The following is a 27913-nucleotide window of genomic DNA, read 5'->3' on the forward strand; positions in this document are numbered from 1 at the left end:
GGAAGAGGCGGGACTTCGGGGCGCGCAGTGCGCCTGCGCGAGACGTTTCCGTGGGGTGGTGTCTGATCTGGCCGAGCCGCACGTGGAACTCCGTGCCTTCCTCTTTCAGGTGAGCCGAGGCTTCGGGCGCGTCTGAACTAAGTCAGGTGAGGGAGAGGGAGACGCTGACTTGGATTGGGACGTGTGGAGGGGCACCTGGCGCGTGGGTCCCAGGGCCTGGGGCTCAGCGTGGAGTGGAGGTTTGGCTAGGCCTCGAGAGGCTAGGGGGCTGCTGAGTCGAGGTTCTGATGGAGTCGTTGCCCTTTCCTGACCGTCTGCGATCTGCCTTTCCCTTTCAGCACGTTTACCATCTCCCGTTTTTGTGTTCCCCAGGACCATGGGGCGCAAATTGGACCCTACGAAGAAGGAGAAGCGCGGGCCGGGCCGAAAGGCCCGGAAACAGAAAGGTGCAGAGACCGAACTCGCCAAATTCTTGCCTGCAGGTAAGAGTCAGGCGTGTTTCCCCTCCTGATACTCCCGCTTTTGCGTTATTCTTCCTTTATATCTTAACTCTTTCGTTTTTTTGGTCTATGTGTTCATTTTCCTTTCAAACAGAACGTTGTAATGATTTACTAGAAGACTAGTATGAATGAAATACTCTGATTAGCATTTAGAACTTAGAGGAGATGCAGCAGGGACACAAGAAGCTATGCAAGGACAGGTGTGATTCAACGTTGAGGGAGTTCCCAGGAAGGGGCAAGCCATAGAGTTAAGAGAGCTTAAAAAGATTCTGTAAAGAAGTTGGGTTTTGGGAAAAATGGATGACACTGTAGCAAAGGGAGGTTGGGAAGGGGGCAGTCCACTCACTGTGAACTGCCTTGTGGAGGAGATGGAGACGATAACCACAAATCTGGTTCCTGCATAATACTTGGTTGTCTACTGCAGGGAAGACAGGGTGGGAGGGGAGAAGGGGCAGGTAGTTCATGTGCAACTTTGTATAAAAGATGTGATTAATTGAGGTGTTGGCAAGTGCTCAACACTGTGTTGAACCCTTTGGGCTCATATCACCGCAGTGTCCTGTGAGAGAGGTGCTGCTTAGAAAGTGGATGCTGAGAGTTTAACTGGCAGACAATTATCAGTTGTCCGTAATTGATAATTATCAAAGAGCTGAGATTTAAATGTTAAGTTATTTAGAGAATATATGAATGGCAGCAGTTGTGGAATCTGTGGTTGGTAACTGATTGTATTGTTTAGTCGCCTCAGTGTGTCTGACTCTTGCGACCGCATGGACTGTAGCCCGCCAGGCTCCTTTGTCCATGGGATTTCCCACGGAGGAATACTGGAGTGGGTTGCCATATCCTTCGCTAGGGGACGGAGCCAGGGATTGAACTTGTGTCTGTTGCATTGGCAGGTGGATTCTTTGCCACTGAGCCACCAGGGAAGCCCTGGTAACTGATTAGTTGAGAGTAAAAGAAAGAGCAGAAGAAAGAATCTGTGTTACCAGAATGGTGCTGATGCCATTGAAACCAGTCTGGAGGGAGGCCCAGTTTGGATTTGGTTGGTGAACAACCAGACGGAGCTTGTCTCCTTGGCATCTGTTGGCCGGCTCCTGGGAGAGCACGTGGTGTGTGTGCCATGTCATCCTCTGTCACCCTATGGACTGTAGCCCGCAAGGCTCCTCTGTCCATGGGATCCTTCAGGCAAGAATACTGGAGTGGGTTGCAATTGCCTTCCCCATCCCAACTCAGGGATCGAGCCTGAGTCTCCTGCATTGCCGCCGGATTCTTTATGGTCTGAGCCACCAGGGAAGCCCCCAGAGCACAGTGGAGTGGCTTACTGTTTACTCCCTTTAATTAGTATCCTAGTTGTTTCTCCTGTAATCTCCTATTCTGATTGTTTGTTTTTTAAACAGGTGGTGATGAAAATTCTAAAAGGCTGTCAAGTCGTGCTCGAAAGAGGTGAGTGTGTCCAGACCTAGATTACACGGATTAAATCGGTCCTGCTCGTCTTTCAGCGTGTGATCCCATGTGATCAAGCTGATGGGAAGGGCTGTTGGGGACTGTCACATTTCCCCACTCTTGGAGGTGGCAGAGCCTGGAGGTGTGTTCCGTTTTCCACTTCTTATGTGTTTTTAGGGCAGCCAAGAGAAGGTTGGGCTCTGCTGAAGCCCCTGAGACGATTAAGTCCCCTGGGGCCAAACCGTTGCCTGGGAAGCTACCAAAAGGTCAGTGAAAATAAAAGCTGGGTGCTTCCCCTGGGTCCTGGGGAAGGAGGGACTTGCTGAGCATTTCTGACCTGAAAGGAACAGCCACAGGATATTCTCGGGCGTAGGGAAGGCAGGTTCTATCAGTGTGTGGCTGCCACCGGTCTAGGATTCTGCAAACCCTTTGGGGTCTCTGCAGGAGCTGTCCAGACACCTGGTAAGAAGGAAGCCTTGTCCTTATTTAACATTGCTCGAGGCAAGAAGCGCCTGGCACCAACTCATAGCAGTGCAGAGGAGGAGGAGGAAGACTCTGAAGGGGACAGTGTGGTGAACCAGGAGGACCTCTGGGGCTCCGAGGACAGTGATGCCGATATGATAGATGATTATGGAGCTGGCTCCAACTCAGAGGACGAAGATGAGGATGACGGTGAAGAGGTGGGCTCCATCCCTCTGGATCTCCCAGAAGCGATCCTTGCCTTTTATTAGAGTCTTTCCAGATTGCTTTGACTGTCTCTCAGTGATGAGGGTAAGCCTGAGGAGAGAAAAGGGACTTTGGTGTACCATCACTGTTTCAGAGCACCGATTACCTCCTCTCGGCACATGTGCAAGTTTAGAAGAGCCATAGGGATAGAGTACTTTGAAACATGAGATTTTCCTTTTGATACAGCAATTCCACCTTAGGAATGTGATCCAGAATGTAGACAGAGGTTTACTTGTTAAAGTATAAGGAGTTATTACGTATTATACAGTTCATATATTTGTGTCATTAGAAAAGTTCAAGCAAAATTCAGTGCAAGTGTCCACTTGCACCCCTCACCCACATCCCCCTCCTCTCTACAGAGCTACCATTTTGAAGTTTCCAGGCACCGTCCATGTGGACCATAATGCCAAAAGTCTGGAAGCTTCCCAAATGTCTGGTTTACTTAAGTGAATTAAAGTTCATTCATATGTGAAATCAACATTTGGCCAATATGTCTGTGAAAATGCTTGTGTTCTTACTGTGAATGAGAAAGGCAAGAGGCAAACTTGAAAATGCATCCTGATTTTAACTGTGAAAAATGACGTAGAGTAAGTGTGTAGGGAAATACGGCGAAACGGGCACCCTCAGGGCAGTTTTCGTCCCCACCCTGTATATGGTATGGTGTGGGAAGACCAATATAATGAACGCTTTGAATTTCTCGTTTTATTTCAACAATGGTAAATATCGTGCCAAGCATACAGTCACTTTTGTAGAATCTGTATTTCTTTCTGGGAGCAAGACTTACGTTTGTATTTAGGAAAGAAACAGGTGGGAGGTGTTCTGTGGGCTGGTGGGTGCATCGGCTTTGCACCTCCAGCCACTTGTCTCTCTTTTCAGTTGTTGCCCATTGAAAGGGCTGCTCGAAAGCAGAAGGCCCAGGAAGCGGTTGCTGGGTGAGTTGTGGAAACTCTTCTTCGGGTGGAGCGTAGGCAGCAGCTGGGGAGGAGGAAAGCTCAAGGAAGGAGGAGGTGTCGGCTTCGATCTGTGAGCCACCCTGCTCCTGGACCTGTGTGCAGGGACCAGTGGAGCGAGGAGGAGACTGACAAAGAGGAGGAAGAGGAGCAGGTGTCTGCAGAGTCAGGCCCCAGAGAGGACGAGGAGTCGGAAGGGGGCCTGCAGATCAATGTGGATGAGGAGGAGCCTTTGCTGCCCCCTGCTGGGGAGATGGAGCAGGATATCCTTCCAGAGCAGGGTGTGGGGGGATGTGTTTGTGAGAAGGGGTTTCCAGGCCTGCCATCCCCCCTCCCCATTACACACACACCCGGAAACAGTTCCTTAATGGGCCCACATACCCAAGCTCCAGACTTGCAGCGTGTTCACAAACGCATCCAGGATATAGTGGGTGTGCTGCGTGACTTCGGGACTCAGAGGGAGGAGGGTCGGTCTCGCTCAGAATACCTACAGCGGCTTCGCAAGGACCTGGCCACTTACTACTCATATGGCGACTTCCTGCTGGGCAAGCTCATGGACCTCTTCCCTCTGTCCGAGGTACCCACTCGTTCGTCCCTGATGCTGTTCCTGCGTTTCCTTCCTGTTCCCCCATGTAAGGAGATAGCTGGCCTTCTGGCCCTCTGCTCTCCTGGTGGAGCCCCTCAGCCAGCCCGACTCCCTCCTCCCACTGTCCTCTGTCCCAGCTGGTGGAGTTCCTGGAAGCCAACGAGGTGCCTCGGCCCATCACCCTCAGGACCAACACCTTGAAGACCCGGCGCCGGGACCTTGCTCAGGTGAGAGGTGGGAGGCAGTAACTTCTGTGCGCCCAGAGACTCCTGCATGCCACCCTTAGCATTTACGGCCACAATCCAGGGGGCGAACTTTGGCAGGCCTGGTGCCAAGCTGGGTCAACCTGCCGGCTCAGGGCCGAGGACCCCTGTGGAGTGGGAAGTTCGTCCCCTCAGCCTCTGCTCCCTGTGACTGGGCAGTGATGGAAGTGCTGCCTCACAGAGAGACGGGTGGAGTTGTCTGTCTCATCAGTCATGGGGAAGCTGGTGAGACCGTGATTCCTGCCTGCAGGAAAAGACAGGACACGCAGGCCCAAGCAGTATTTGAAGCTCATCGTTTCCAAGGGTTCCAGGTTAAAAACCTGGGGTCTAGAGGCAGTGGTGTGGCCCTGTGTGTGGCGTGTCTTCTGGCGCTAGGTAACCCGACAGCTGTCTTTAAAGTGCTGTCACCAGTAGTGTTCAACTGATGGCAAGGGTGCTGAGGCGCTTGGAAAATTGGGTTCTGCTTCCACGAGATGAAAGAGTAGGAGCTGGCAGTTTGCTCCATGGGAATGGAGTTCAGACCTCGAGTTAGAACCTGAGGCCCAGGAAGAGGAGACACGGGGAGGGAGGGGAGACACCGCTCATTTCTCCCATCTGTGCCGACTGCATCCTGACTGAGCTCTAGGGCTGTGGTGCCACAGGCCTCTGACATGGCCATACCTTCACATCTCCAGCCTCTGTCAGAGCCTTGACTTCAAGGTTCTAAAACCTTCATCCGTCTTAACCTTTAGGCACTCATCAATCGTGGAGTTAATCTGGACCCCCTGGGCAAGTGGTCCAAGACAGGACTTGTGGTGTATGACTCTTCGGTGCCCATTGGTGAGTGCGCCCCGCCCCAGAGCCCTTCCACCCCTGCCCTCGTTCCAGCGCGTCACCTGCAGGCTCTCCTCCACAGGGGCCACGCCTGAGTACCTGGCCGGGCACTATATGCTGCAGGGGGCCTCCAGCATGTTGCCTGTCATGGCCTTGGCACCCCAGGAACACGAGCGGATCCTGGACATGTGCTGTGCCCCTGGAGGAAAGACCAGCTACATAGGTAAGAGGAGGGGCCGGCAGGGCGAGGACCCATCCTTAGGAAGCAGGGGGTGGGGTCAGTGACTTGAGGGCACTCAAGAAACAGCCCCAGGCGGCCCAGTTCTAGCCCCACGGTGCCTTTTCCTGCCCACGTGACCTTGGGCAAGGTCTTGGTTCTCTGTGGTCCTCTGTAGAAGGCTGAGGTAATGGTGCACGGGTTGGCCTTTATGTCTTGCTTGGATTGTGAAAGTTACATTTGTGTGCACAAGTAACCCTTACATACAGTTAGTTGTAGCCACTTAATTAAACTTGGAAGAATAACTGAGGCTGCTGAGTAACAATGGAAAAACCACCCTGGCAGGTTTGCTCATCACAGGGCCCAGCACAGACTGGGTCGACAGCGGGGAACATGGCTTCCTGGGGAAGGGCTGAGGCTTCGCCGACAGGGGGAGGGGAAGCCCAGCAGGTGTGGAGGCAGAAAAGCTGCAGCTGAGCCCCGTGCCCTTCTCCCTTCAGCCCAGCTCATGAAGAACACAGGGGTGATCCTCGCCAACGATGCCAATGCCGAGCGGCTCAAGAGTGTGGTGGGCAACCTGCACCGGCTGGGGGTCACCAATGCCATCATCAGCCACTACGATGGGCGCCAGTTCCCCAAGGTGGGGCTCCCACTGGGCGTCTCTCCTCCCCCACTTCCTGACCTCAGGATGTTGAGACTTGCCCCTGAGAAGCTCACAGTATAGTTCCATTGCCCCAAAATATCCTCTTCACCTCCCCTTTCCCCAGGTGGTGGGCGGCTTTGATCGAGTCCTGCTGGATGCTCCCTGCAGTGGCACCGGGGTCATCTCCAAGGACCCTGCCGTGAAGACGAACAAGGTGCAGGGGGTGGGGGACCACCTGGGGGAGGGGCCCCCCCCCGGGCAGCCAGCAGCACTCTCTTCCCAAAGCCCCCTGTTGGGATTCCAATGCCTGGGTCTCTCCGTCTTGGGGGCAGGACGAGAAGGACATCCTACGCTGTGCCCACCTGCAGAAGGAGCTGCTCCTGAGTGCTATTGATTCTGTCAACGCCAGCTCCAAAACGGGGGGCTACCTCGTCTACTGCACCTGCTCCATCATGGTGAGGCGTGTTGGGGCGCGGGAGGGAGCTAGCCTGGGGCTGTCATGCCCTCAGCGCCCCTTCAACTCCAGCTCTGCTTTCCTTCCGTCTCCCCTACACGTCAGGTGGAGGAGAATGAGTGGGTGGTGGACTACGCCCTGAAAAAGAGAAACGTGCGCCTGGTGCCCACTGGCCTGGACTTCGGCCAGGAGGGCTTCACCCGCTTCCGGGAAAGGCGCTTCCACCCCACGCTGCGCTCCACCCGCCGCTTCTACCCTCACACCCACAACATGGATGGCTTCTTTATTGCTAAGTTCAAGAAATTCTCCAATTCTATCCCCCAGTCCCAAACGGGTAAGTGATCTGCTTTTTGCTCTCTTCATCTCCACCTTTGCTCTTTCCCCCTCCAGAGGCCTTGGAGTGTGGCTGCAGGGAAGGGTGGTCCTTGCCCCCCTAGCTTACCCCTGAATGCTGGGGTGAGAGATCCTTTTCATTCCAGCTAGAACTGGTCCCAGGCCTGAACCCCAGTTGGGTATGTTAAAGGGTTTGTGTGGATCGAGCCCTTTGCTCAGTTGTGCCAGGTGGCTGCAGTTGTCAGCAGCGAATGCTCTCCAGCAGGGGTGTGGTTTCTTGGCCGGGGGTGGCCTTCCTGGTAACAGATCTCAGCCTCAGCACTGGGCTGGCGCAGGACTCCTCAGAACATCAGTTCTTTGCAGTCTCACTAATTGCAGATGGTTTTCTTGGCTGTCCTGGGGCGTTTGGACTGGGCCGTAAAGGCCAGGATGGGGTTTTCTGAAACCTGAGGGCTCTGCCTCCTGGGATGTCACCCTAGGCTTAGTTGCACGAGGGAGAGGTGGACTTCTTTGCACACAAACTTGGTGACTTTTCTCTATAAACAATGCCTCTTAACATGAGTCACATTTGAATGTTAACACATCTCTTCAAGAAGCAGCAAAGTACCCTATATATATATATTTTTTGCTGTAACTTAAAAGATACATATTGACTATGTCAGTCTTCACTCATGAAGACTAGCTTGTTTTTAGTTACTCTGTGTGCCTTATTTGTCTGCATCTCATCAAAAGCTGCATGGAAGAAAACATCTTTTCTGATTAAAGAAGAAGCCCAGTGCTTCAAGTTTGTTCAGGATTCACCTCCTGCTGGCCCCCAAGGGACACAGCTTCCTCTGAAAACCTTTTGGCCCATGGATGGGTAATGGTATCTTCTCTTTATTACAGATTGCAAATACGACTTGAGTAGAGGCTAGGTGAAACTAAGTAATCTGAATCTAGGTGATCTGCTCCTAGGTACTGCCCCTGTTGTGTGGGACACTTGGCCAGGAGGTGGCACCCAGGAAGTCTCCTTACTTTAATATCTCTGCTTTTTCTGCTCCACTGATGATCATGACCCAGTGATGAGGCCTTATTTCTCAAACTGTTTAATTTTAACCACAGGAAATACTGCGACATCCACCCCCACAAACCCAGACTTGCCCAACATGAATGGGCAGGTGACCCCCAAGTCTGAGAGTGGCAGCCCGTCTACCAAGAAGGCTGGTCAGGCAAAGCAACGGCTGCAGAAACAGCAGCATCCCAAGAAGTCTTCCTTCCAGAAGCAGAATGGCATCTCCAAAGGGATGGACACAGAATTGTCCACTGTGTCTGCTGTCACAAAGGCCCAGACGTCCTCCAAGCTCCAGGACAGTAGTCAGCCGCCCGAAACAGCAGCAGTGGTCAGGGAACCGAAGGAGGCTGGGAAGCTAAAGCAACAGTCACCCAAACTGCAGTCCTCCAGGAAAGCTGCCTTCCGGAAGCAGCGTGCTCCTCCCAAGACCATGGACACAGACTTGCCCACAGCACCATCCCTCTCCAAGACCCAGGCCACACCCAAGCCTAAGGACCGTGACCAGCCCTTTGGAAACACCACAGGGGCTGAGAAGGCTAAGCATCAGGTGGCAGAGCAACCTTTCAAGAAAGCTGCCTTCCAGAAACGGGATGGCATCCCCAAGGGACTTAAGACTCCCACCGTGTCCTCCCGCAGTTCCAGCCGGCCCCCGCCAGCAAAGAGGAGAAAATCTCAGTCCAGAGGCAGCCTCCAGCCTGCGCTGACTTCAGTGGATGGTTGAATTAGACTGCCATTGTTGCAGGGCTGGAATTCTCCTCTGTGAGGATGGCTTCCCAACCATGGATGTGAAATTTAATACATGTTTTACAGTCCCTGGCCACTGTGTGTTTTTTGGGGGTGGGTACTGGCTTTGCTGCTTAAAAGAGCAGAGGAGGGAGGGTGAGACAGGGATCCTCAGAAGAGGGGACAGTGCAATGCACTGAGAAATCAGGTCAGTTCCGGGGAACCCAGGGAAGGAGATTCATGGAGTCAGAGCTGGGTGTTTGGACTTAGGAGGGAGCAGCGCAATAGGGATGTAGATGGATTTCGTGCCACCAGAACTACGCAGTACTGGAGAACCTGGGTTTCAGTCACTCAGCCGCTGTCTGGATTCCGGGCATCGGCCGGGGTCCGCTGGGCTCAGGGCTCAGCCCCAGACCCGGAAAGCTCTGTCCAGGTGCCAGCCTTCGAACGAGCCTTTCATTGGCTTACCCCCTGCCCTCCCCCGCCCCCATGACCTCTGCCCCTCCCGTCGAGCCGTCTGATTGGCTGTTCCGCGTCCCCCTGGCGTCTCATTGGCTCTCCTCCCTCGCCCAACATCCCTGCTCCCGCACGGGTTTCTGTCTCCCAGCAGAAGGCGCAGCCATGAATCCGTTATTCGGCCCCAACCTCTTCCTCCTCCAGCAGGAGCAGCAGGGCCTGGCCGGGCCGCTGGGGGACCCCTTGGGAGGCGACCACTTGGCCGGCGGCGGGGACGTGCCCCCGGCGCCGCTCGCCCCGACCGGCCCGGCTCCCTACTCGCCGCCGGGGCCGGGCCCGGCGCCCCCCGCCGCCATGGCCCTCCGCAACGACCTGGGCTCCAACATCAACGTGCTCAAGACCCTCAACCTCCGCTTCCGCTGTTTCCTGGCCAAGGTGCACGAGCTGGAGCGCCGCAACCGACTGCTGGAGAAGCAGCTGCAGCAGGCGCTGGAGGAGGGTAAGCAGGGCCGGCGGGGCCTGCCTCGCCGCGACCAGGCCGTGCAGACCGGCTTCGTCAGCCCCGTCCGACCCCTGGGGCTGCCCCTGGGCTCCCGGACGGCCGCCGTCTGCACCCCGTCGGCGCGGGTCCTGGGCTCGCCCGCGCGCTCACCGGCCGGCCCCCTCGCGCCGTCCGCGGCCTGCCAGCCAGCGCCCTCCACCTCCGCCTCCACCGCCTACTCCTCGTCGGCCCGCTTCATGCCCGGCACCATCTGGTCCTTCTCTCACGCCCGCCGGCTCGGGCCGGGACTGGAGCCCACTCTGGTGCAAGGGCCTGGCCTGTCGTGGGTGCACCCCGACGGGGTGGGCGTCCAGATCGACACCATCACGCCCGAGATCCGCGCGCTCTACAACGTGCTGGCCAAAGTGAAGCGCGAGCGGGATGAGTACAAGCGGAGGTAGGGACCTGGAAGGTGGGGACGGGGGTTCAGCTCAGGCCGCACTCAGCCGCGGCTACCTGTCCAGAAACACAGAGCCGCTGGGGCCCAAGAATAAGGGAGGAGTAAGTATGAGTCAAGTTCCTGCTGTTTAAGGAGGAGCTAGGAAGTCCTCATATGAGACTGGAATCCACAGAGAATGCAGAAGTCAGGCTCATGACAGGAAGGAGGAGTCTAGGAGCAGAATCCTGCCGGGAACCCTTGTTTTTCATATAGGCTACAGCGTTTGCACGGCTGTGTTAACTGTGGGGTTTTATGATGTGTAAAAGGGACGTTGTTCTGAGAAGTTGCATCTGGGCTACCACTTATATCCCCCTGCCAGCCTCAGCTCTCAGAGCGATTTTGTGATATAAGCTCCGAATACTTATCAAAAGTTAGAGGCAAAAGATGTACCTTTAATTTGGGAGTCTAAGTGCCATGAGAAGCTGGGGGTGGGGGAGGGGGGTGCGGGTTGGGCTGAACCTTGGAGGAGGTGATCCTGACACTGCCCAGCGTTTCCAAAACAGTGTCCATGGTAGCAGCCCATGCCTGCTCTAGTTCCACCGCTGCTGAGAGGCTCTGGGGCCCTCAGGGCATTTCTGGAAGTTGATCAAAAAAGGGGGTGTGGGGAAGAGGGAATTCCCTAGGGAAAGGTGAAAGGCCTGTAGTTGACCCAGGGTGAGTGAAAGCTGGGGGGGATCTGAAAGTGCAGAAGGAGGTGTGAAGAGGGTAGCAAGGACCTGAGTAGGAGGAAGCTGGAAACGCGGACACACCCATGATGGCTTGCCTCACTCAGCGCAGCTGGTGACAGGGCAGCCCAAGGGGCCCAAGGAAGGGACTCGATGCAGGAGTGCTGGCTGCATCCAGGGGATCTCCTGATAACCAGCCTGTGAGGACAGAAGCTTGAGTACAGCCAGCACTTTGTAGACTTAGTGCCCAAGGTGCCATGACTGAAGACCAAGGAGTTGAGGGCTCAGGGGGAGGCTCTGCCTTCAGGCTTAACCTCTTAATGAGCTACTCTGACCCCTTGTGGACAACCCTGGGAATTACCCTTCCAGCCTGGTAAAGCGGAGATTTGTGTCTGGTGGGGACTGGCTGAATGTTCTGGGGAATGACTGCTGGGTCTGGCGGCGACCTTCAGGGATCTGTAACCCGCGAGAGTCTGGCAGACCACAGACCAGCAGACTTTCTGAGGGTGAGTTCTGCCCTCATGCTGGCTGGCTTCTTTAGTAGCCGTCTGTGATTTAAGTGTCCTTGGGACTCTCAGCTATCCCCAAACTGTCGTTTAGATCCACCCGGAACCGTTCTGCCCCTGCCCCACCCCCTGCCCCTGCAGGAGTTAATTGACACAGTCAGCAGTGGAACATGGACAGTTCTGGAATACATCCATAACCACAGGAACAACTGCTGTTGTTGGGGCGTTTTGTTTTTTTCACTGGCGGAGTATCCGTCCTTGGTCCAGCTGTCCAGGGCAGCAAAGAGTTATTCCTCCGGGACTGATGAGCTCATGGCTCTGCAGCACACTGCTGTGCAGAGGGCCCCACGGCCAGGCTTGGCTGGTACGTGACACTGGCAGTCACTCATTCTTCCACCCCAGATCCCCTTGCCCTTGTTCTGTCTCTCTCCAGCGGCTCAGACTCTGGTCTGTAGCCTGGAAGACATGGGCATGGTCTGAGCACTGAACTGAAAAAGAGCTGAGGCCTCCTAGTTCTGTGTTCAGCTCCCCTGCCAAGAGTGACCTTGGGTGGGTCTCTTTTGGCCTCAGTTTTTCCAGCATCGCCCTGGGCCAACTACAGCGCTTCCTCATTTCACTCAAGGATGCTATGTATTTGGAAGAAAGGTGTTCACTCAATGTCGAATACGTGGAAATTGCTCAAATTCTACCCATACTTAGAGAACCTTATAAGTGAGCCCAGCTTTGAATAGAGGTCAAAATAAACCCACTCACAGGAAAGTCTGGCTGGTGTATGAATAGAATTCTAGTGAGGTTCCAGATGGTTTATTTTCAGATTTTTTTTTTAAATCCTGTAAGATTTTATTAATCTTCATCCTTACCTAACTTCCTTGAGTTTCTCCCTGAAACAGTTGAGTTCACAGTCCCACCCTTCCTGGTGCCTGTTCTCCAGGGTTACTGTCCCTTGGTCAGTCTTGCTTGCTTCCTCCAGGGACACAAGGACCCTAGGGTCCTCAGGGTACCACATCCCATGCCCTCACGTTGTAGATGGAGAAACCAAGGCCCAGAAAAGCTGCAGATCTTATCTAAGAAAACACATAACCTGATGCTGCTGGGGCCCTTCGCTGGCCCTAGCTGTCTGAATGGGAATGCCAGAGCGCAGGGGCAGGAGGACTGGGGGCCGCCAGGGAAGGCTGGGCCCAGAGCCAGGAAGGCGGGAGCGGGCCTGCTGTGAGCTGGCGGGTTGAGCCAGGCTGCCTGCCTCCTCCCCACCCAGCTACTCAGGAGGGGCAGCCGCGGTGATGTCGAGGAGTTATTATTAGGAATACTGCAGTGCGGATGTGAGTGAGGAACAGGAGAGCAAGGAGAGATGGGCCTGGAGGAGGCGCCTGGGGAAGAGAGATGGAGGCGGGGAGGAGAGGACCAGACCCCAGGCCTGAGTGTGTGTTCTCTGTGTGTGTTAGGCTGCTTCCTAATCACCTTTCTGGCATTAAAGCTTCTCTTCCGGTTCAGTTCCCCTTCCTTTCTCAGTCTGGAAGAAGTCTTTCCAGGATGGGGAAGACGTGCTGGGCTGTTATGTCAATGGGGTCTGAGGAGTCTGCTGGTCCAGCCAACATCAACCCTAAGCCGGGATGTTGCCCCGATACTGCCCTTCTGCCTCCATGATGCAGAGGGGGACATGCTGGCTTGCTCCTGGCCCTGGGCAAGGCCCCTGCCTCGGTCAGGAGTGTTTTTTAGCCTACTCCTCGTCTTAGGCTCTGCCTTCTGCAGCTCCGGAGGTGCCACCTGTGGTTCTCATCTACCACTCTTTTTTTTTTTTTTTATCTACCACTCTTAATAGGGGACTTTTCTATGCTCCAGTTTCCCTCTCCCCCTGGGTGTGGACGCCTAGTGATCCCAGCTTGTGCCCGGGCACCTCTGTGCAGCCCACCGAGGGCCTCCGGGTGGGCAGTTGCCAGCGCTCGTGGGGGTGGACTTCGAGCGCCTCCTACCAGGCTCTTGACCAACGGCATTGATGCCCTGTGTGTCCTGCAGCTGCTTTTACAGGGTTAATGGTCCCACGAGAGGCAGGGCAGCTCTGTTCTGGTGCAGGCAGGAGAGCGGGAGCCCGGATCTGTGGACCGAAGGTGGGAGACCGGGCTGGGTGGTGCGGGCAGGAGGAGGGGTCAAGGCTGGCAGGACAGCCGGTCGGGCTGGGGCCTGAGTGGGATGGGCCCCGCGAGGGCACAGTGCAGCCACAGTTGGGTGTGAGGCCAGAGGTTCTGGGAAGGCAGCTGTGAGCTGGGCGCTGAGCGCTGGCCAGCAGCCTGGAGCCACATGTTCCTCCTGTTGAGGAAGCCGACCCAGGGCCCGGCCTGAGCCAGATAGGTGGGGGGTGAGGGGCGGAGGGGAGAGGGCCCTGTACCCAGGTGCTCGCCCTTCACTGTCTGCAGGTGGGAAGAGGAGTACACGGTGCGGTTACAGCTGCAGGAGCGTGTGAATGAGCTCCAGGAGGTGAGGGCCGCCCCGCCCGCCCTCCCCACCGTCCTTTGCCCGCTGCTTACTGCCCACCTGCCGCTCACCTCAGTTGGTTTCTTCTGACCGTAGGAAGCCCAGGAGGCTGATGCCTGCCAGGAGGAGCTGGCCATGAAGGTGGAACAGCTGAAGGCCGAGCTGGTGGTCTTCAAGGGGCTCATGAGCAACGTGAGTGTGGCCGGGTCATCCCTGGCCTCTCGTGCCACGCCACACCAGCCTGGGCTCAGCCCCAGGGCTGCCTGAGGCCAGGGAGCAGGCCTTTCTAGTCTCACCCGTTCACCACCCGGCGTCCCACGTTATGTGCTTCCCTTTTTCTCCCCCTTGCCTGCCCCCTAACTCAAGAGGAATGGAAGTCCCCTTGGCCTCCATGGGGCCCGGGCTTGTTTGCTCGCAGTGTGGCCCTGGGTGACATCCTGACCTGCTCTGCCTTGTCTCTGGGTCTGTGGAGTGGGATAGGATTGAAAGCAAGTGCTTGCAGGATGGTTCCAAGGTCACAATGTTTGTAGAGTCAGGACAGCAGCGGCTGAGTGTCAGCTAACACTGTCCTTATGATTCTTTCTCCAGTGCTCAGAGCTCTAGCTGTGTGCTTAGTCGCTCAGTTGTGTCTGACTCTTAGTGACCCCATGGACTGTAGACTGCCAGGCTCCTCTGTCCACGGGGATTCTCCAGGCAAGAACACTGGAGTGGGTAGCCATTTCCTTCTCCAGGGTATCTTCCCAACCCAGGGATCGAACCCAGGTCTCAGGCATTGCAGGCGGATTCTTTACCATTTGAGCCACGGAGGACTAGTCTCTCTCTTTCTCTCCCTGGGAGTCTGAGTTCCAGGAGGAGCCCCCTGCCTATGCACCAGGCGCTGACCCATATCCCCTAGGGGAGTCATCTGGCCAAGGAGCCGGTCATCCTGGGCAGACCGCTGGGAGGTGCCCAGGTCAAGGGGTGCCTTCTGCCAGCAGGAGCCATGTGACTGGGCTGATGAGGGGATATTGCTTGTGATGAGGTGGGACCCCTTCACCGCTCCCTGCGCTCCCCACACAGAACCTGACCGAGCTGGACACGAAGATCCAGGAGAAGGCCATGAAGGTGGACATGGACATCTGCCGCCGCATCGACATCACCGCCAAGCTCTGCGACTTGGCTCAGCAGCGCAACTGCGAGGACATGATCAAGATGTTCCAGGTGAGGGCTGTGGGCGCCTCGCCCCGGCCCCCGGCGGCCCTGCCTCGCTGGCGCCCCCGCCTCGCTGGCGCCCGAGCCCCACGCCCCACGCGGGAGGCCGGAGCCGGGCCCGGGGTCGAGGCTGGGGGGCGAGGGACAGCCTCTGGCGGGGTCTGGAGCTGTCTCTAACGCCGTCTCCCCCTCCCCTCTCTCCTGTCTGCCTCCTCTCCTCTCTGCCTTTCATCTTCTCTTGCTTCCTCCACAGAAGAAGCTGGTTAGTTTTGCTCTCACACAAGCTTCTCAGCTCCCTGGGCCTCCTGACCCGCCGGGCTCTCAGTGCAGCGCCCCCTCCATCCTGCTCTCCCTACTTCTCTCTCCCTCTCTCCCCCTCCTCTCGCCCGCCCCCTCCCTCCCCTTCTTCTCCCCCTTCTCCCCTCCCTCTCCCCCTTCTCCCCTCCCCCCTCCCTCTCCCCCACCTCATTCTCCAGCTCCATCTCTCTTCCCCGTCCCTCCCCCCACTTCTCTCATTCTCTGGTTCCATGTCCCCCCTCCCCCCTTCCCCTCCCCCTCCCCCTTCTCCTCTTCCTTCCCCTCTCCCCTTCCCCTCTTCCCTTCTCTCCTTCTCTCATTCTCTGGCTCCATCTCTCTCCCCCCCATACCCCTACCTCTCCCCTCCTCCCCCTCCCCTCTCCCTTCCCTCTCCCCTCCCTCTCTCCCCCTTTCTCACTCTCTGGCTCCATCTTTCTCCCCCCTCTCCTACCCCCTCCCTATTCCCCTCCCCCTCCCCTCCTCCCCCTCCCCTCTCTCTCCTCTCCCTCTCTTCCCCTTTCTCTCATTGTCTGGCTCCATCTTTCTCCCCCCATCCCCCCCCTTCTCGCATTCTCTGGCCCTCCCCCTCCCCCACTTCTCTCATTCTCTGGCTCCATCTCTCCCCCTTTCCCCCCAACTTCTCTCATTCTCTGGCTCCATCTCTCCCCCTTTCCCCCCAACTTCTCTCATTCTCTGGCCCCATGTCTCCTCCTCTCCTCCTCCTCCCTCCCCTTTCCCCTCCCCCCCCCACCTTCTTTCACTCTCTGGCTCCATCTCTCTCCCTCCCTTCCCCCTCTGGCTTCCAGATCTGGATGTGACTCAGGTTCTGCTTTATCAACTTCATGCCCCTTTCCTCCTTGCGGCCTGAAACTTCCCTCTCAGTTCAGTCATTTCACTAGAAGACTTTTTTTAGAAAAGAACTCCTCTGGGCCATTGCACACATCTCACTCTGGTCCCGGCCAGCCGTTTCCCCCAATCTTACTGCTCCGTTTTCTCTGTCTCTGGTCTGTCTCCTCCTCGTCTGCAGCCCTGGCCCCACCTGCGTCTGCCTGCCTGTCTCGGTGATGCTGGTGTTTCTGTTCCGTCTTGTAACTGTGTCTTCTCTCTGTCCGCCCGCCCTCCCTGCTGGTCCCCGCTTCCCTCCCTCCCGGCCGGCGCCCCCGCCCTTCTCCTCACGCGCCCTTCTCCTCACGCACCCGGCCTCGTCTCTGTAGTCTCTGCACTTGTCTCCCATTAAGGTCCCGTCCATGGGGGGGCGGAAGCGGGAGCGCAAGGCCGTGGAGGAGGACACCTCCCTGGCGGAGAGTGACGGGCCGCGCCGCCCCGACGGGGATGAGGAGGAGAGCACGGCCCTCAGCATCAACGAGGAGATGCAGCGCATGCTGAACCAGCTGTGAGTCCGCCCGGCCGCCCCGCACCTGACCGCGGCCGGAGCCCGCAGGCCCCGCCCCGCCGGCCGCCCTGACGCCCGGGCTCCCTGTCTCTAGGAGGGAGTATGATTTTGAGGACGACTGTGACAGCCTGACTTGGGAGGAGACGGAGGAGACCCTGCTGCTCTGGGAGGATTTCTCGGGCTATGCCTTGGCCGCTGCAGAGGCCCCGGGAGAGGTAACCAACCTCCCGGCCTTGGGCCCCAGCTCCTCCTCCCCTGGCGCCAGGCCCATCTTCCCACCCGCCGGCCCCTCTGAGCTCTGTCTTCCCTCTGTGGCCGCCATCCGTCACCTGCTTCCCCCTCGTCCTCAGTCCTCGTCCCCAGTCCTCGTCCTCGGTCTCTCCAGCTTCCTTTAACCTCATTCTGTCTCTCTCTCTCCCTCCCTGGCCTTGCCCTATGGCTCGCCCTGTCCCATCCATCCCTCCTCTCTGCTTCCCCCACCTTCCCTTTCCACTCCAGCAGCCAGAAGATAGTTTGGAAAAGGTGATTAAAGATACCGAGTCCCTCTTCAAAACCCGGGAGAAAGAATATCAGGAAACCATTGACCAGATTGAGGTAAGGCTGTGAGCTGAAGCCGAGGAGCCCTGGTTCCCGGGGGGTCGTGAATGGTACTGCAGGACATCAGGGCCTCCCCATTGCCTCCTGGCAGGAGAAGGGGGATCTCCCCACTGGGTCCCGAAGACCTCAGGCTGGGGAGGGGAGCGAGGCAGACAGATGTAGGTTCCAATCTAAGCTCTGTGACTTCCTACCACTCTGACTTTTATCAGGCCTCTTCTCTCTGAGCCTGCTTTTTTTTTAAATCTTTATTTCTTCGGCCGTGTCAGGCCTTGGTTGCAGCACGTGGGACCTTTCATTGCGACCTGCGGACCCTCTAGCTGTGCTGTGTGGGCTTAGTTGCTCTGCAGCACGTGGGACCTGAGTTTCCGGACCAGGGATCAAACCCGAGTCCCCTGCATTGCAAGGCAGGTTCTTCATCACTGGACCAGCAGGGAAGTCCCGAGCCTGCTTCTTTGTTTGTAAAGTGGGGTCTTAGCAGTACCTCCTTCAGGGTCGATTGAAGGTCAGGTGAGCTACAGTGCAGGTGGAGTGTGGGGCATCTGTCTGGCAGTGAGCACTGTCGCAGCCACTATGTTCACGGTTGTTCTACAGTCAGTGCTGTATCAGGGTCCACGCCGCTGAACCTGACCTTCGCTGCAGCCTCAGCTCAGCCTTCGAGCCGTGGAGGCGTCTCCATGCTCATTCCCTCACCTGGAGGAACTTTCCCGAGCTGGCGAGTGGAGCTGGTGCTTTAACGTAAACTCTAGGCTGGAGGGGCTGACAGGAAGGGTGTGTGACACCGGGACGAGGGCGCTGTAGCCAAGGCGCCACGTGATTTCGGTGACCCCGAGGCCGGAGCCTGAGGGGGTCCTTTCCATGCACTCTGGAGATGAGGCTGGGGGCTTCTAGAATGCTCTGTCCCTCTCCAGGCCCACTGCCCTCTCCGAGGTGGTGGCCGCTGAGGAATTATCTTCTGTATCCTGATTCTCCCAGCACACAGCAGCTGCCCTGCTCCTTTAAGCAAAACCTGCTCCCATTGTTTACTCCCAGACTGACACTCAGTTTCAAAGGCACAGCTGGGGGCCCTCTCTGGTGGTCACGTGGTTAAGACTCCATGCCTCCTCTGCAGGGGCATGGGTTCGATCCCTGGTCAGGGAACTAAGATCTCACGTGCTGCACAGCCAAGAAAAAGGAAAAGAAAGAAAAGGTACAGCTGGATATGTGCCGCCAGCTGAAGAGCTGGGAGGGGGCCCCCACCCCTCTGTTGACACGCATCCTGCTCTCCCCCTCCTCACTGCACCTAGGAGGTCCTGAGGGGTCGGGAGGCTGTTGCTGCTGGTGGTTTTTTTTTTTTATGGTGTTGCTCCTGGCTGTCCACCCGGGGCTCCGGAGGTCCTTTATCTCAGTGACTTGGGTCTGCAGGGACCCTGGGATGGAGGCAGAGACCATTTCCATTACTGGATGGTGAGAGAGACCCAGGCCCAGGTCTCTGCTCTCAGTCTGCTCCCAGCCTCACCCCTCCGCCCTGCCCCACCGCACGTGCGCAGGCTTTTCAGTGTGGCCTTTGGGGTTGTCTCCTTCCCGCAGCCCTCTATAAACGTAGAGGCTGGTGGCCATCCTAGCCTCGTTTTCTGCTGGGACATGTTGGGTTCATTTCTTCCCGCTGCCCCACTGAGTGCTGGGCTCCCGAGCGCAGCCCCCAGCGCTCACCTCTAACACCAGCTCTCCCGACGGGCCGGGGTTGGGGTGAAGGAGGGAGCCAGTCTGGGCAAGCACTGGCAGCACCCTACTTCTTTCCTGGACTGAACGAATGGTCAGTGCCTCCTGCCCTTGGACGTGCTGCTGCCAGGGGCGCCGCTTGAGACCCCAGCTCTGGAAGCAGGGCCGCGGTCCAAGTTGTGCTCACTGGGGCTCCTGACCCACCCAGGCCACCATCTCGCCCCATGTCACTGTCCTGACCATCTCTTTGTCTGGCCCTGTGACTGTTTCCTTTTCTGTCTGAGTTCCCATCCTTGTGGCCCAGTTCAGATCATTCACGGGTGGTTTCTTACCCTTTCTCTTTGCTCTCGGGCAGTCAAGCACATCACCCCAGGCAGTTTTGTTCTGCCCCCACCCGCTTCTGGCCCCTGTTCTTTGTTGCCAGAACAAAGGGAGGCAGCAAGAGTGTCTGCATCCCAGATTTTTCACGGCCTCCGTGCCTGCCTCTCAGCTCTACCACGGAGCCTGCGGGCAGAGTCAGGCTCTGGGAAGGAGACTGTGTTTCCTTGACTCTGAGCCCCGTCTTTTCACACCTAACAGTCCTTGACTCGGGCCACAGCTCGTAGCCTGTTAGATACTCAGCGAGGCAGGCAGGCAGTCCTTCCAGTCGTCTCTGAAAAGAGCTTACATGTGAGCGAAGTAATAAGAGGAAATCGGTGGTGAGAGCGGAGCCCCTTTCCACAGAGCCCAGCTGGCACGTGTGCCGCCAGTCTTGTAGACACTTCTTGAAGTTGAGTAATGGCTCAACTTGAGGGTGCACGCAGGGATGGGTAGGCCCCGGCTTGGAGCGGGGCCTGTCTGTGGGGGACAGTGCTGTATGGGCCAGAGAGGCCCCTGTGGGGAACCCCAGGAGGAGGCCAAGCACATCAGGACCATCCCGCCTCTCTAGGGCCTCCGCCCCCTCCTCACTGCTCTTGCTGTGAGTCTCTTCAGAGAACTCGGGCCTCTTGCACCAGACTCCTTAGCAAAAGCTGTTGTGGGCGAGCTTCCCCAGGGAATGTGGAAGGAACGATGGCGTATCGAGTGCCTTCTGCCTTGAGCTGGTTTAGTTTTGAACCTGAGCCCTTTGCCTCCTTCACGGCCTGGCGGGCTAGCCGCCTGCGAGTGCAGGCAGGGGCGGTTGCTGACCTGACGGCCCGCCCCCTGCAGCTGGAGCTGGCCACGGCCAAGAACGACATGAACCGCCACCTGCACGAGTACATGGAGATGTGCAGCATGAAGCGGGGCCTGGACGTGCAGATGGAGACCTGCCGCCGGCTCATCACCCAGTCCGGGGACCGGTGAGGGCGCCGGGCGCAGGTGGGGAGGGGCGGTGCCTCGCGCCCCTCGAGGGCGAGCCCTGAGACCCACCCTCAGCAGACGCAGGATGCAGGAGTCCATCGTGGTTGCCTGGCTGAAACCTCCCCATGCCCTGCCTCTGGCGGTTCCCCTGCTTAGAAAGGCAGCTGAAAACCCGACAGTCACAAAGCTGCTCCATAGATGAGAGACTGGGGTTGCAGAGCGTCTCGGGGTCCCCAGGTTGAGGTGGGGACTGTCCCCCCCTCAGGGTGGACTGGGGGAGGCGGTGTCCTCCCCTCCCCACTCCCTCTCCCCGTGGTCCTCCTCTGCCTGAGACGTTACTTTCCTGCCTGCCCGACCACCATCAGGCTGGGATGGGCAGGGGTGCCAGCCCTTTCAGGACTCCCGCCTGCCCTGCCCCGAGGTTACAACCGGTGTTTTTTTCTAGAAAGTCTCCTGCTTTCTCTGCGGTCCCGCTTAGCGACCCGCCGCCACCGCCGCCAAGCGAGGCTGAGGACTCCGATCGCGATGTCTCCTCCGACGGCGCCATGAGATAGGGGCTTCCTCGTGCTCGGCCTGCCCACCGGGACCCGCCGCAGCAGAGGGCTGGGGGCTCACAGAAGGGAAGCCTGCGGCACCAGCCTGGCCCCGGGGACTGGGCGCTGCTCCCCGGCTGCCCAACTCGGTCCTCGGCCCCTGCAGGGCTCCGGGGCATCTGGAGCAAGGCTTGGCTGCCCTTCCCAGGCCACTCCCTGCACAGCCGGCCCTCCTGCCTCCACGTGGCTGTCTGCTGCTTTCCCACCTCTAATGCTGCCGGAGCGCTCGTGGCCCCTTGCCCTCTCCACCGAGTAAGCAGTGTGATTGTCCTTCCTTCCTTCCCTGTGGCCTGGGGGCCAGCTGGCCATCTTGATTCCATACTGGTGCTAACTGGCCCAGGCACCGGTATGAAGGGGAGGAGGCCAGACCTTCCGTGGCTTGTGCAGCAAAGAGGCCCTCCGTATTGCAGGCAGACTGAGTGGGTCTGGGCAGGGAGCGCCTTCCTCCCTGTTCAAGTGCTCACGGCCAGCTGCCCGTCGACAGCAGTGACGTGGCTCTGCCCTTTCCCTCGTGGGAAGTGCCACACGTTATAAGGACCTTAGTGCGTCTGGGCAAGGCAGCTTTTGGGCTGACTGGGTGCAGTGCTGTGGAGAGAAAGAGACAGAAGCTCGTTTGTCTCCGTCACCACCAGGTGGCAGAAAAGTTGAAACTGCGTGTGTGGGAGTGGGTGGGCATGCATGGATGTGTGCGTGCACACGTGTGCTCAGGGTCTCGGTTTCTTCAAGCATCAGCTGCGGGTGTCCTCCGTGTCTCACACACGGAGACCCAACAGGCTGAGTAAGAAGATGTCCCAGACTCAGAGAAGCTTGGAGAACTGGGGCAGCGACGCCGAGGGTCCCTCTGCGCCACTGCCTGAGGCAGACTGGGTGGAGCTGATGTTTGAGTGGAATCTAATGAAACTGGCGAGTATTTATGGAACATGTCTGTCTCACTGTTTCCAGCACTTTCTGGTGGCGGCTCTCTCTCTGCAGTGTGTGCTAGCTCCCATCATTTCCCAGCATGCAGGTGTAAGGCAGATGCGGAGACTGGAACTCCAAAATAATGGTGCCTCAGTCCAGGAGAAGGCAATAATGGCACCCCACTCCAGTACTCTTGCCTGGAAAATCCCTCGGATGGAGGAGCCTGTGGGCTGCAGTCCATGGGGTCGCTGAGAGTTGGACATGACTCAGTGACTTCATTTTCACGCATTGGAGAAGGAAATGGCAACCCACTCCAGTGTTCTTGCCTGGAGAACCCCAGGGATGGGGGAGCCTGGTGGGCTGCCGTCTACGGGGTCGCATGGAGTCAGACATGACTGAAGCGACGTAGCAGCAATAGCAGCAGCAGCCCAGGTTATCAGCACCAAGTCTGTGTTGCTTCCCAGTAAGACTACATGCATCCACTGGTGACAGATGACCCGGAAGTAAAGCCATCAGCCCTCCCCTTCTGCAGACCCTAGGAGCTGGGCACCTGCACGGTCATACTGCAGGTGGTCACTAGGGCAGAGACATTGAGGCGGAACCGGGACCTAGTTCTCCCAGGCTGGCCATGCTCCACACTGTTGCAGAGGTCAGCTAACTGGCTGGAAGCCAGGTGGACTCTGTCCAACCTGACATCCTGTGCCAGTGTCACCCTCAGGGGGAGGGCTGCAGACAGAATGGCTTCTGGATACACACCTCCAGGCTGTTCCTGGGTTCAGCCATGGCAGTCTGGCACACACTGGGGCCCAGAGAACCCAAAGGCCTCAGGGAGGAACCCAGGACATGAGGCATGACCGCTAGACCAGGGCAGGGTTTCTGGCAGCTTGGGTGCTCACCTAGTTCAACTTAGCCCCAGCCCAGCCTCCCTTTCAGCAAGAAACGACAGCAGGCTGGGTATAGGGTACTTTTATTGATGGTACGTGACAAGGCAGGGCTCCCTGAGCCCCTCCCTTTCCTCAGGGCCTTGGGGATGGAAATGAGTGGAGGTCGGGAGATTCTCAGTGTGGTGGTGGTGGGGGGGCAGGACTCCCCAGCAGCTGAGGAACTCTCTCTTCCTCTCGTGCTCCTGCTGGGGCTGGGGGTCCAGGGACCTTACTCCTTGGAGGCCATGTGGACCATGAGGTCCACCACCCTGTTGCTGTAGCCGAATTCATTGTCATACCTGGAAGGAGAGCGTGAAGGGCTGTTTACCGAGCCAGCCACCAAGGGGCACCAGACTCAGCTCACATGCTGAGGCATCATCCTGCCCCCACCCCCACATACCAGGAAATGAGCTTGACAAAGTGGTCGTTGAGGGCAATGCCAGCCCCAGCATCGAAGGTAGAAGAGTGAGTGTCGCTGTTGAAGTCGCAGGAGACAACCTGGGGGAGGAGAGGGCCGCATATGGAACCCTGCCTGGCTCCCGGGGGCCATACAGACACACCAGTCCCCTGACCCACTGACTGTACCTGGTCCTCAGTGTAGCCTAGAATGCCCTTGAGAGGGCCCTCTGATGCCTGCTTCACCACCTTCTTGATCTCATCATACTTGGCCTGACAAGGTAAAAAACAGATGGTCAGAGTTCTAGTCTTGCAACTTGCCCCCACTGGCCCTGCAGGCCACCGAAGCTGCTCCAACCCGAACTTACAGGTTTCTCCAGGCGGCAGGTCAGATCCACAACGGACACGTTGGGGGTGGGGACGCGGAAGGCCATGCCAGTGAGCTTCCTGTGGACACAAGGAAGCAAGGTCAGTCTCCACTGCTCCTCCCGGCTCCCTGGGTCCACATGGCAGAAAACAGCCAAGGGTCTTACCCGTTGAGCTCAGGGATGACCTTGCCCACGGCCTTGGCAGCGCCAGTAGAAGCAGGGATGATGTTCTGGGCAGCCCCTCGGCCATCACGCCACAGCTTCCCGGAAGGGCCATCCACAGTCTTCTGGGTGGCAGTGATGGCATGGACAGTGGTCTGCAGAAGAAGGAGGGGAGTGAAGGCTCCACCTGGTGCTCTCCAGGCCACGCCCCTCCTTCACCCCGCCCCTCCCCTGGGGAAGAATTAAGGGACACATCCCTCTAAAGGGCCCTGCTTTGTGGCAGGCAGAAGGGTCCCATACTGGCTGAGAACTGTGTTCAAGTTTCCCACCACGCCTACCATAAGTCCCTCCACGATGCCAAAGTGGTCGTGGATGACCTTGGCCAGGGGGGCCAAGCAGTTGGTGGTGCAGGAGGCATTGCTGGAAAAGAGAGAGGCAAGTCAGGGGCACGTCCACTGGGCACCAGGGGGCACTATCGGCCTGCTTCCCCACCTCCTCTCTGGTGCGCTCACCTGACAATCTTGAGGGTGTTGTTATACTTCTCGTGGTTCACGCCCATCACAAACATGGGGGCATCAGCAGAAGGTGCAGAGATGATGACCCTCTTGGCGCCACCCTTCAAGTGAGCCTGCAGCCAAGGAGCAAGTAATTGCACCCGGGCTCTCACTTTCCTAAGTCTGCTCCCCTCCCCTCCCCTCCCCCATCCTCCTGTTCCACCCTCCTCTCCAGGCCCTCACTGCTCACCCCAGCCTTCTCCATGGTAGTGAAGACCCCAGTGGACTCCACCACGTACTCAGCACCAGCATCACCCCACTTGATGTTGGCAGGATCTCGCCTATGAGAAAGACAGGACAAAGCTCAGGGACACGGGGTACCACAGACCACAGGTGATCACCCCGTCCCAGTGCCTCCTCCAAGGCCAAATTCTTCCTGTTCCATCTCCCACACTTACTCCTGGAAGATGGTGATGGCCTTTCCATTGATGACGAGCTTCCCGTTCTCTGCCTTGACTGTGCCGTGGAACTTGCCATGGGTGGAATCATACTGGAACATGTAGACCTGGGGGGGAGGGGCACGAAGGAGGGGGGCATCAAGGGGCTGCACCTCAGCCAGGCTCTGACCCCATCCACTAAGGGGCAGCACTCACCATGTAGTGAAGGTCAATGAAGGGGTCATTGATGGCAACGATGTCCACTTTGCCAGTATTAAAAGCAGCCCTGGTGACCAGGCGCCCGATGCGGCCGAATCTGAGGGGGACAAGAGACAAGAAGGGGTGAGGGGGAGGGGATTCCTCCTGGGCACGGAAGCAGCCCCCCGCCCATTCACCCTCTTTCAGAGAAGAGGCCACTCTGTTACCCCTGCAAAGTCTCGCGAGAACTCACTCTATTTTTCTTGAGCAACCCTGTCAGCCCACAGAGTGAAAAGGCTCACAGGTAATCAGGCACAAAGGCTCACCCACCCCCTGCTAAGTCACTTCAGTCGTGTCCAACTCTGTGCAACCCCATAGACGGCAGCTCACCAGGCTCCCCCGTCCCCAGGATTCTCCAGGCAAGAACACTGGAGTGGGGTGCCATTTCCTTCTCCAATGCATGAAAGTGAAAAGTGAAAGTGAAGTCGCTCAGTCTTGTCCGACTCTTAGCGACCCCATGGACTGCAGCCTACCAGACTCCTCCATCCATGGGATTTTCCAGGCAAGAGTACTGGAGTGGGGTGCCATTGCCTTCTCCGCACCCACCCCCTAGTCATTGGCAATCTGTTGAGTTGATGGAGTGGTGCGCAGTTAGCTGCTGCCACCTACAGGCCAGGCATGTGCTCGCCCACCCCCTAGTCACTGGCAATCCGTCGAGTTGATGGAGTGGTGCGCAGCTGCTGCCACCTACAGGCCGGGCACGTGCTCGCCCACCCCCTAGTCATTGGCAATCTGTTGAGTTGATGGAGTGGTGCGCAGCTGCTGCCACCTACAGGCCGGGCACGTGGCATTCATCACACCTACTCTCTGCAAACGCTTGCTCCTGTCTGGCCCCACTTCGGGCTACACCCTCTGAACCACAAACACTAGTCCACTCAGCATCACCAAGCTCAAAGGGCAAGAGCAAAGGTCAGCATGAACTGGATGGGGAAACCTACCCTCTCTCCCCCACAAAAGAGGAGAGGGAAAACTGGTTTCTCAACCCCCTCATCCTGGGGTTCTGACTTGCTCAGCACCTATCCTTCCAAGCTCTTTTCCAAAAATCAGGATTGGGAGCCAACAGTTATTAGGGAGTAGGGGAGTGGTGGCGGAGAGCAAAAGCCCAGGCCCCCAGCTGCAGAAAGGTCAGGCAGCTATATTTAACCCCAGCTTAGGTGGAGCGGGGATCTGGTTTCTGGAGGATGGGATGGGGAGAAGGGCAGGACTCCCGGGGCTCACAGACACTTAATCCTCCTGGTGACCTTTATAGCCTGGCCTTTAGGGTGGGGTCAGCTCCAGGCAAAGATGGGGAAAAGGAGCCTCGAGGAGAGCCGGCAAGACCACAGGGGCTGCAGCTCTGGGAGCCATTTTGTGGTGGAAAATTTCTAAGTATCCATGACTCAGCTCCCCCAAGCATGGCGCCTAGCCACGGCCACCACACCTCTCCGGAAAAGGAAAGGAGAAACACCCCCAAACTGCAAGACCACTCCCACGAGCCCACGTTTTGAATTCGTCAGAGAACCATCTAGGAAAAGCATCCTGTCATTCTTGGGAGTGGAGGAGGGGGGGGCCGCGGAATTTGGCCGGCAGTTTAAGTGATGGTCTGGGGTTACTAGGATCAGAGTTGAGGTCTAGCTGCAAGAACGGGAAAGCCTGGCCTCACCTGGCCTATGGGCTAAACATGACTCCATCCCACGAGGCAGGGGTAGGAGCGTTAGTCATGGGCAAGGAAGGCGAAGAGACGACAGGGCTAAGGAAGGTTTCCTAACGGGCAGTTCATTCATTTCCTTCCTAGCCAGTTGCAACATGGCGGCTGGGTTACCGCAGATGACCCCTCCCAGCTGGTTCTGTGCGCAGCTGTGCCTCCTGGCACCCCCGGGGCTGCGCCTGCTGGAGGCACGGGCTGGGGTGGGGGTGGGGGACGGGCTCCTCCCCGGCACGTGACCCCGCAGAGCGCGAAAGGAAAGAAAAGAGCCCCAGGTGCGGGATTAGGGGATGCGGCCCAAGCAAGAATTGGAATTTCCTGTGTATCTGCTGCAAAGTGGTGGAAGGTTCCTCAGGGGCGCAGTATAGCCGGAGATGGGGGGCACACGAGGCCTTCGAGGGCCTCCTCCAGGTCTGAGCGCTGACCTTGAATTCTCCTTGCGGGGGGCGGTGGGTACGACCACCCTATCCAGGTTCTCCTCGCGCTTGCAGAGACCCGCTAGCGCAATGCGGTGAGGACCGCAAGACTGCCCTGCCCCACCCCACTCCACCCCTGCCCGTAACTCACCCGTTCACTCCGACCTTCACCATCTTGTCTCAGGGATGCGGCTACGGGCAGAGGAAGGTGAGCATTAGAGCGCGGGGCTAAGAGGACGGAATCCAGCGCTGACCACCTCTCCCCACCAGCTCCTCCCCTCCCCTCCCCCCAAGCCTCCATCCAGGACCTGCGCTTCCGCACGTCCTTCCTCCCGCCCCTGCAATGCGGGGGGCCCGGCTGGGCGCGATCAGTCAACCCCAGCCCCAGCAGCCGCACACCCGGCGCCCGAACTCCCCCTCGTCCCTTTTGGGTGGGCCTATCCCCCAGCCCTTTGTGCCTCCTCTCGGCCAGGCTTTTACCTGGCACAGCACAGAAGTTACGGCTATCTGTCGAACGGGCAGGAGCAGAGAGCGCAGGAGGAGGCTGCAGCCCGAATTTATAAGGGATGGGGGGCGGGGAGGGGGTGTGGCGACGCGGGCCCGCCTCTCCCAGTCCCAGCCCCTGGGGTGCGGAGGCCTGAGCTACGTGCGCCCGTAAACTTGCGAGTAGTCGGCCTACCGCTTTTTTTTTGGGTCCGCCAGGTTCTTGAAATGTGCACGCACCGCGCGTGTGGGCTGAGGACGACGTGGGGGAGGGGACTGAGACTGGCCCGAAGGAGGAGGGGGACCTGCGATGGTAACTGGTGGGGAAGGGGGAGCACTGCGGGAGAGAGTAAACTCCGGGCCGGAGGCCCTGGAGAAAAATGTGGGCACCTGGGAGCCAGGGAGGTTAAAGCTGCCGCAAGGATATAACGGGAGGACCTGGGGAGTCGGCTGGATGGGGAATTGGAGCAGGAACAGCTCGCGGCTGCAGGCTCCCCCGTTCCCGCCCCCGCTTCCCCTACTTTCAAAGGC

General features: G+C 57.9%; 3 protein-coding genes across 3 annotated transcripts; 2 read left to right on the forward strand and 1 right to left on the reverse strand.

The window, feature by feature from the left end:
- The first annotated feature begins 44 nt into the window (after positions 1–44).
- On the forward strand, positions 45–8783 carry NOP2 (NOP2 nucleolar protein). The gene is made up of 16 exons (XM_052640856.1): positions 45–109; positions 373–482; positions 1892–1937; positions 2115–2203; positions 2382–2617; positions 3540–3595; positions 3719–3876; positions 3991–4190; positions 4337–4426; positions 5194–5281; positions 5358–5498; positions 5993–6132; positions 6260–6349; positions 6468–6590; positions 6695–6923; positions 8024–8783. Exons 2-16 carry the CDS (start codon positions 377–379, stop codon positions 8692–8694), a joined length of 2463 nt encoding a protein of 820 aa, XP_052496816.1. The 5' UTR covers positions 45–109; positions 373–376; the 3' UTR covers positions 8695–8783.
- A 534-nt stretch (positions 8784–9317) lies between these two features.
- IFFO1 (intermediate filament family orphan 1) lies at positions 9318–21782 on the forward strand. Its single transcript, XM_052640064.1, has 9 exons — positions 9318–10090; positions 13715–13775; positions 13869–13964; positions 14832–14972; positions 16499–16653; positions 16748–16868; positions 17155–17247; positions 20137–20267; positions 20714–21782. Exons 1-9 carry the CDS (start codon positions 9318–9320, stop codon positions 20820–20822), a joined length of 1680 nt encoding a protein of 559 aa, XP_052496024.1. The 3' UTR covers positions 20823–21782.
- A 930-nt stretch (positions 21783–22712) lies between these two features.
- GAPDH (glyceraldehyde-3-phosphate dehydrogenase) lies at positions 22713–27482 on the reverse strand. The gene is made up of 12 exons (XM_052639937.1): positions 27380–27482; positions 27051–27091; positions 24758–24857; positions 24563–24669; positions 24355–24445; positions 24123–24238; positions 23949–24030; positions 23614–23765; positions 23449–23527; positions 23270–23353; positions 23085–23182; positions 22713–22983 (listed from the first exon to the last, which is right to left on the reverse strand). Exons 2-12 carry the CDS (start codon positions 27071–27073, stop codon positions 22914–22916), a joined length of 1002 nt encoding a protein of 333 aa, XP_052495897.1. The 5' UTR covers positions 27074–27091; positions 27380–27482; the 3' UTR covers positions 22713–22913.
- Positions 27483–27913: the final 431 nt, after the last annotated feature.

The sequence above is a fragment of the Budorcas taxicolor genome, chromosome 5, assembly GCF_023091745.1.
Source record: "Budorcas taxicolor isolate Tak-1 chromosome 5, Takin1.1, whole genome shotgun sequence".
NCBI classification, from domain to species: domain Eukaryota; kingdom Metazoa; phylum Chordata; class Mammalia; order Artiodactyla; family Bovidae; genus Budorcas; species Budorcas taxicolor.

Excerpts from the sequence above, each read along its gene's own strand:
- NOP2 (XM_052640856.1), top strand. The coding sequence starts at position 377 with ATGGGGCGCAAATTGGACCCTACGAAGAAGGAGAAGCGCGGGCCGGGC. Across the intron at positions 3,596-3,718 it reads GCCCAGGAAGCGGTTGCTGG|GGACCAGTGGAGCGAGGAGG; the intron begins GTGAGTTGTGGA and ends ACCTGTGTGCAG. Across the intron at positions 3,877-3,990 it reads TGCTGGGGAGATGGAGCAGG|ATACCCAAGCTCCAGACTTG; the intron begins ATATCCTTCCAG and ends TAATGGGCCCAC.
- IFFO1 (XM_052640064.1), top strand. The coding sequence starts at position 9,318 with ATGAATCCGTTATTCGGCCCCAACCTCTTCCTCCTCCAGCAGGAGCAG. Across the intron at positions 16,869-17,154 it reads CTGCAGAGGCCCCGGGAGAG|CCAGAAGATAGTTTGGAAAA; the intron begins GTAACCAACCTC and ends CCACTCCAGCAG. Across the intron at positions 20,268-20,713 it reads ATCACCCAGTCCGGGGACCG|AAAGTCTCCTGCTTTCTCTG; the intron begins GTGAGGGCGCCG and ends GTTTTTTTCTAG.
- GAPDH (XM_052639937.1), bottom strand. The coding sequence starts at position 27,073 with ATGGTGAAGGTCGGAGTGAACGG. Across the intron at positions 24,858-27,050 it reads GTGAAGGTCGGAGTGAACGG|ATTCGGCCGCATCGGGCGCC; the intron begins GTGAGTTACGGG and ends TGTCCCCCTCAG. Across the intron at positions 24,239-24,354 it reads CTACCATGGAGAAGGCTGGG|GCTCACTTGAAGGGTGGCGC; the intron begins GTGAGCAGTGAG and ends CCTTGGCTGCAG.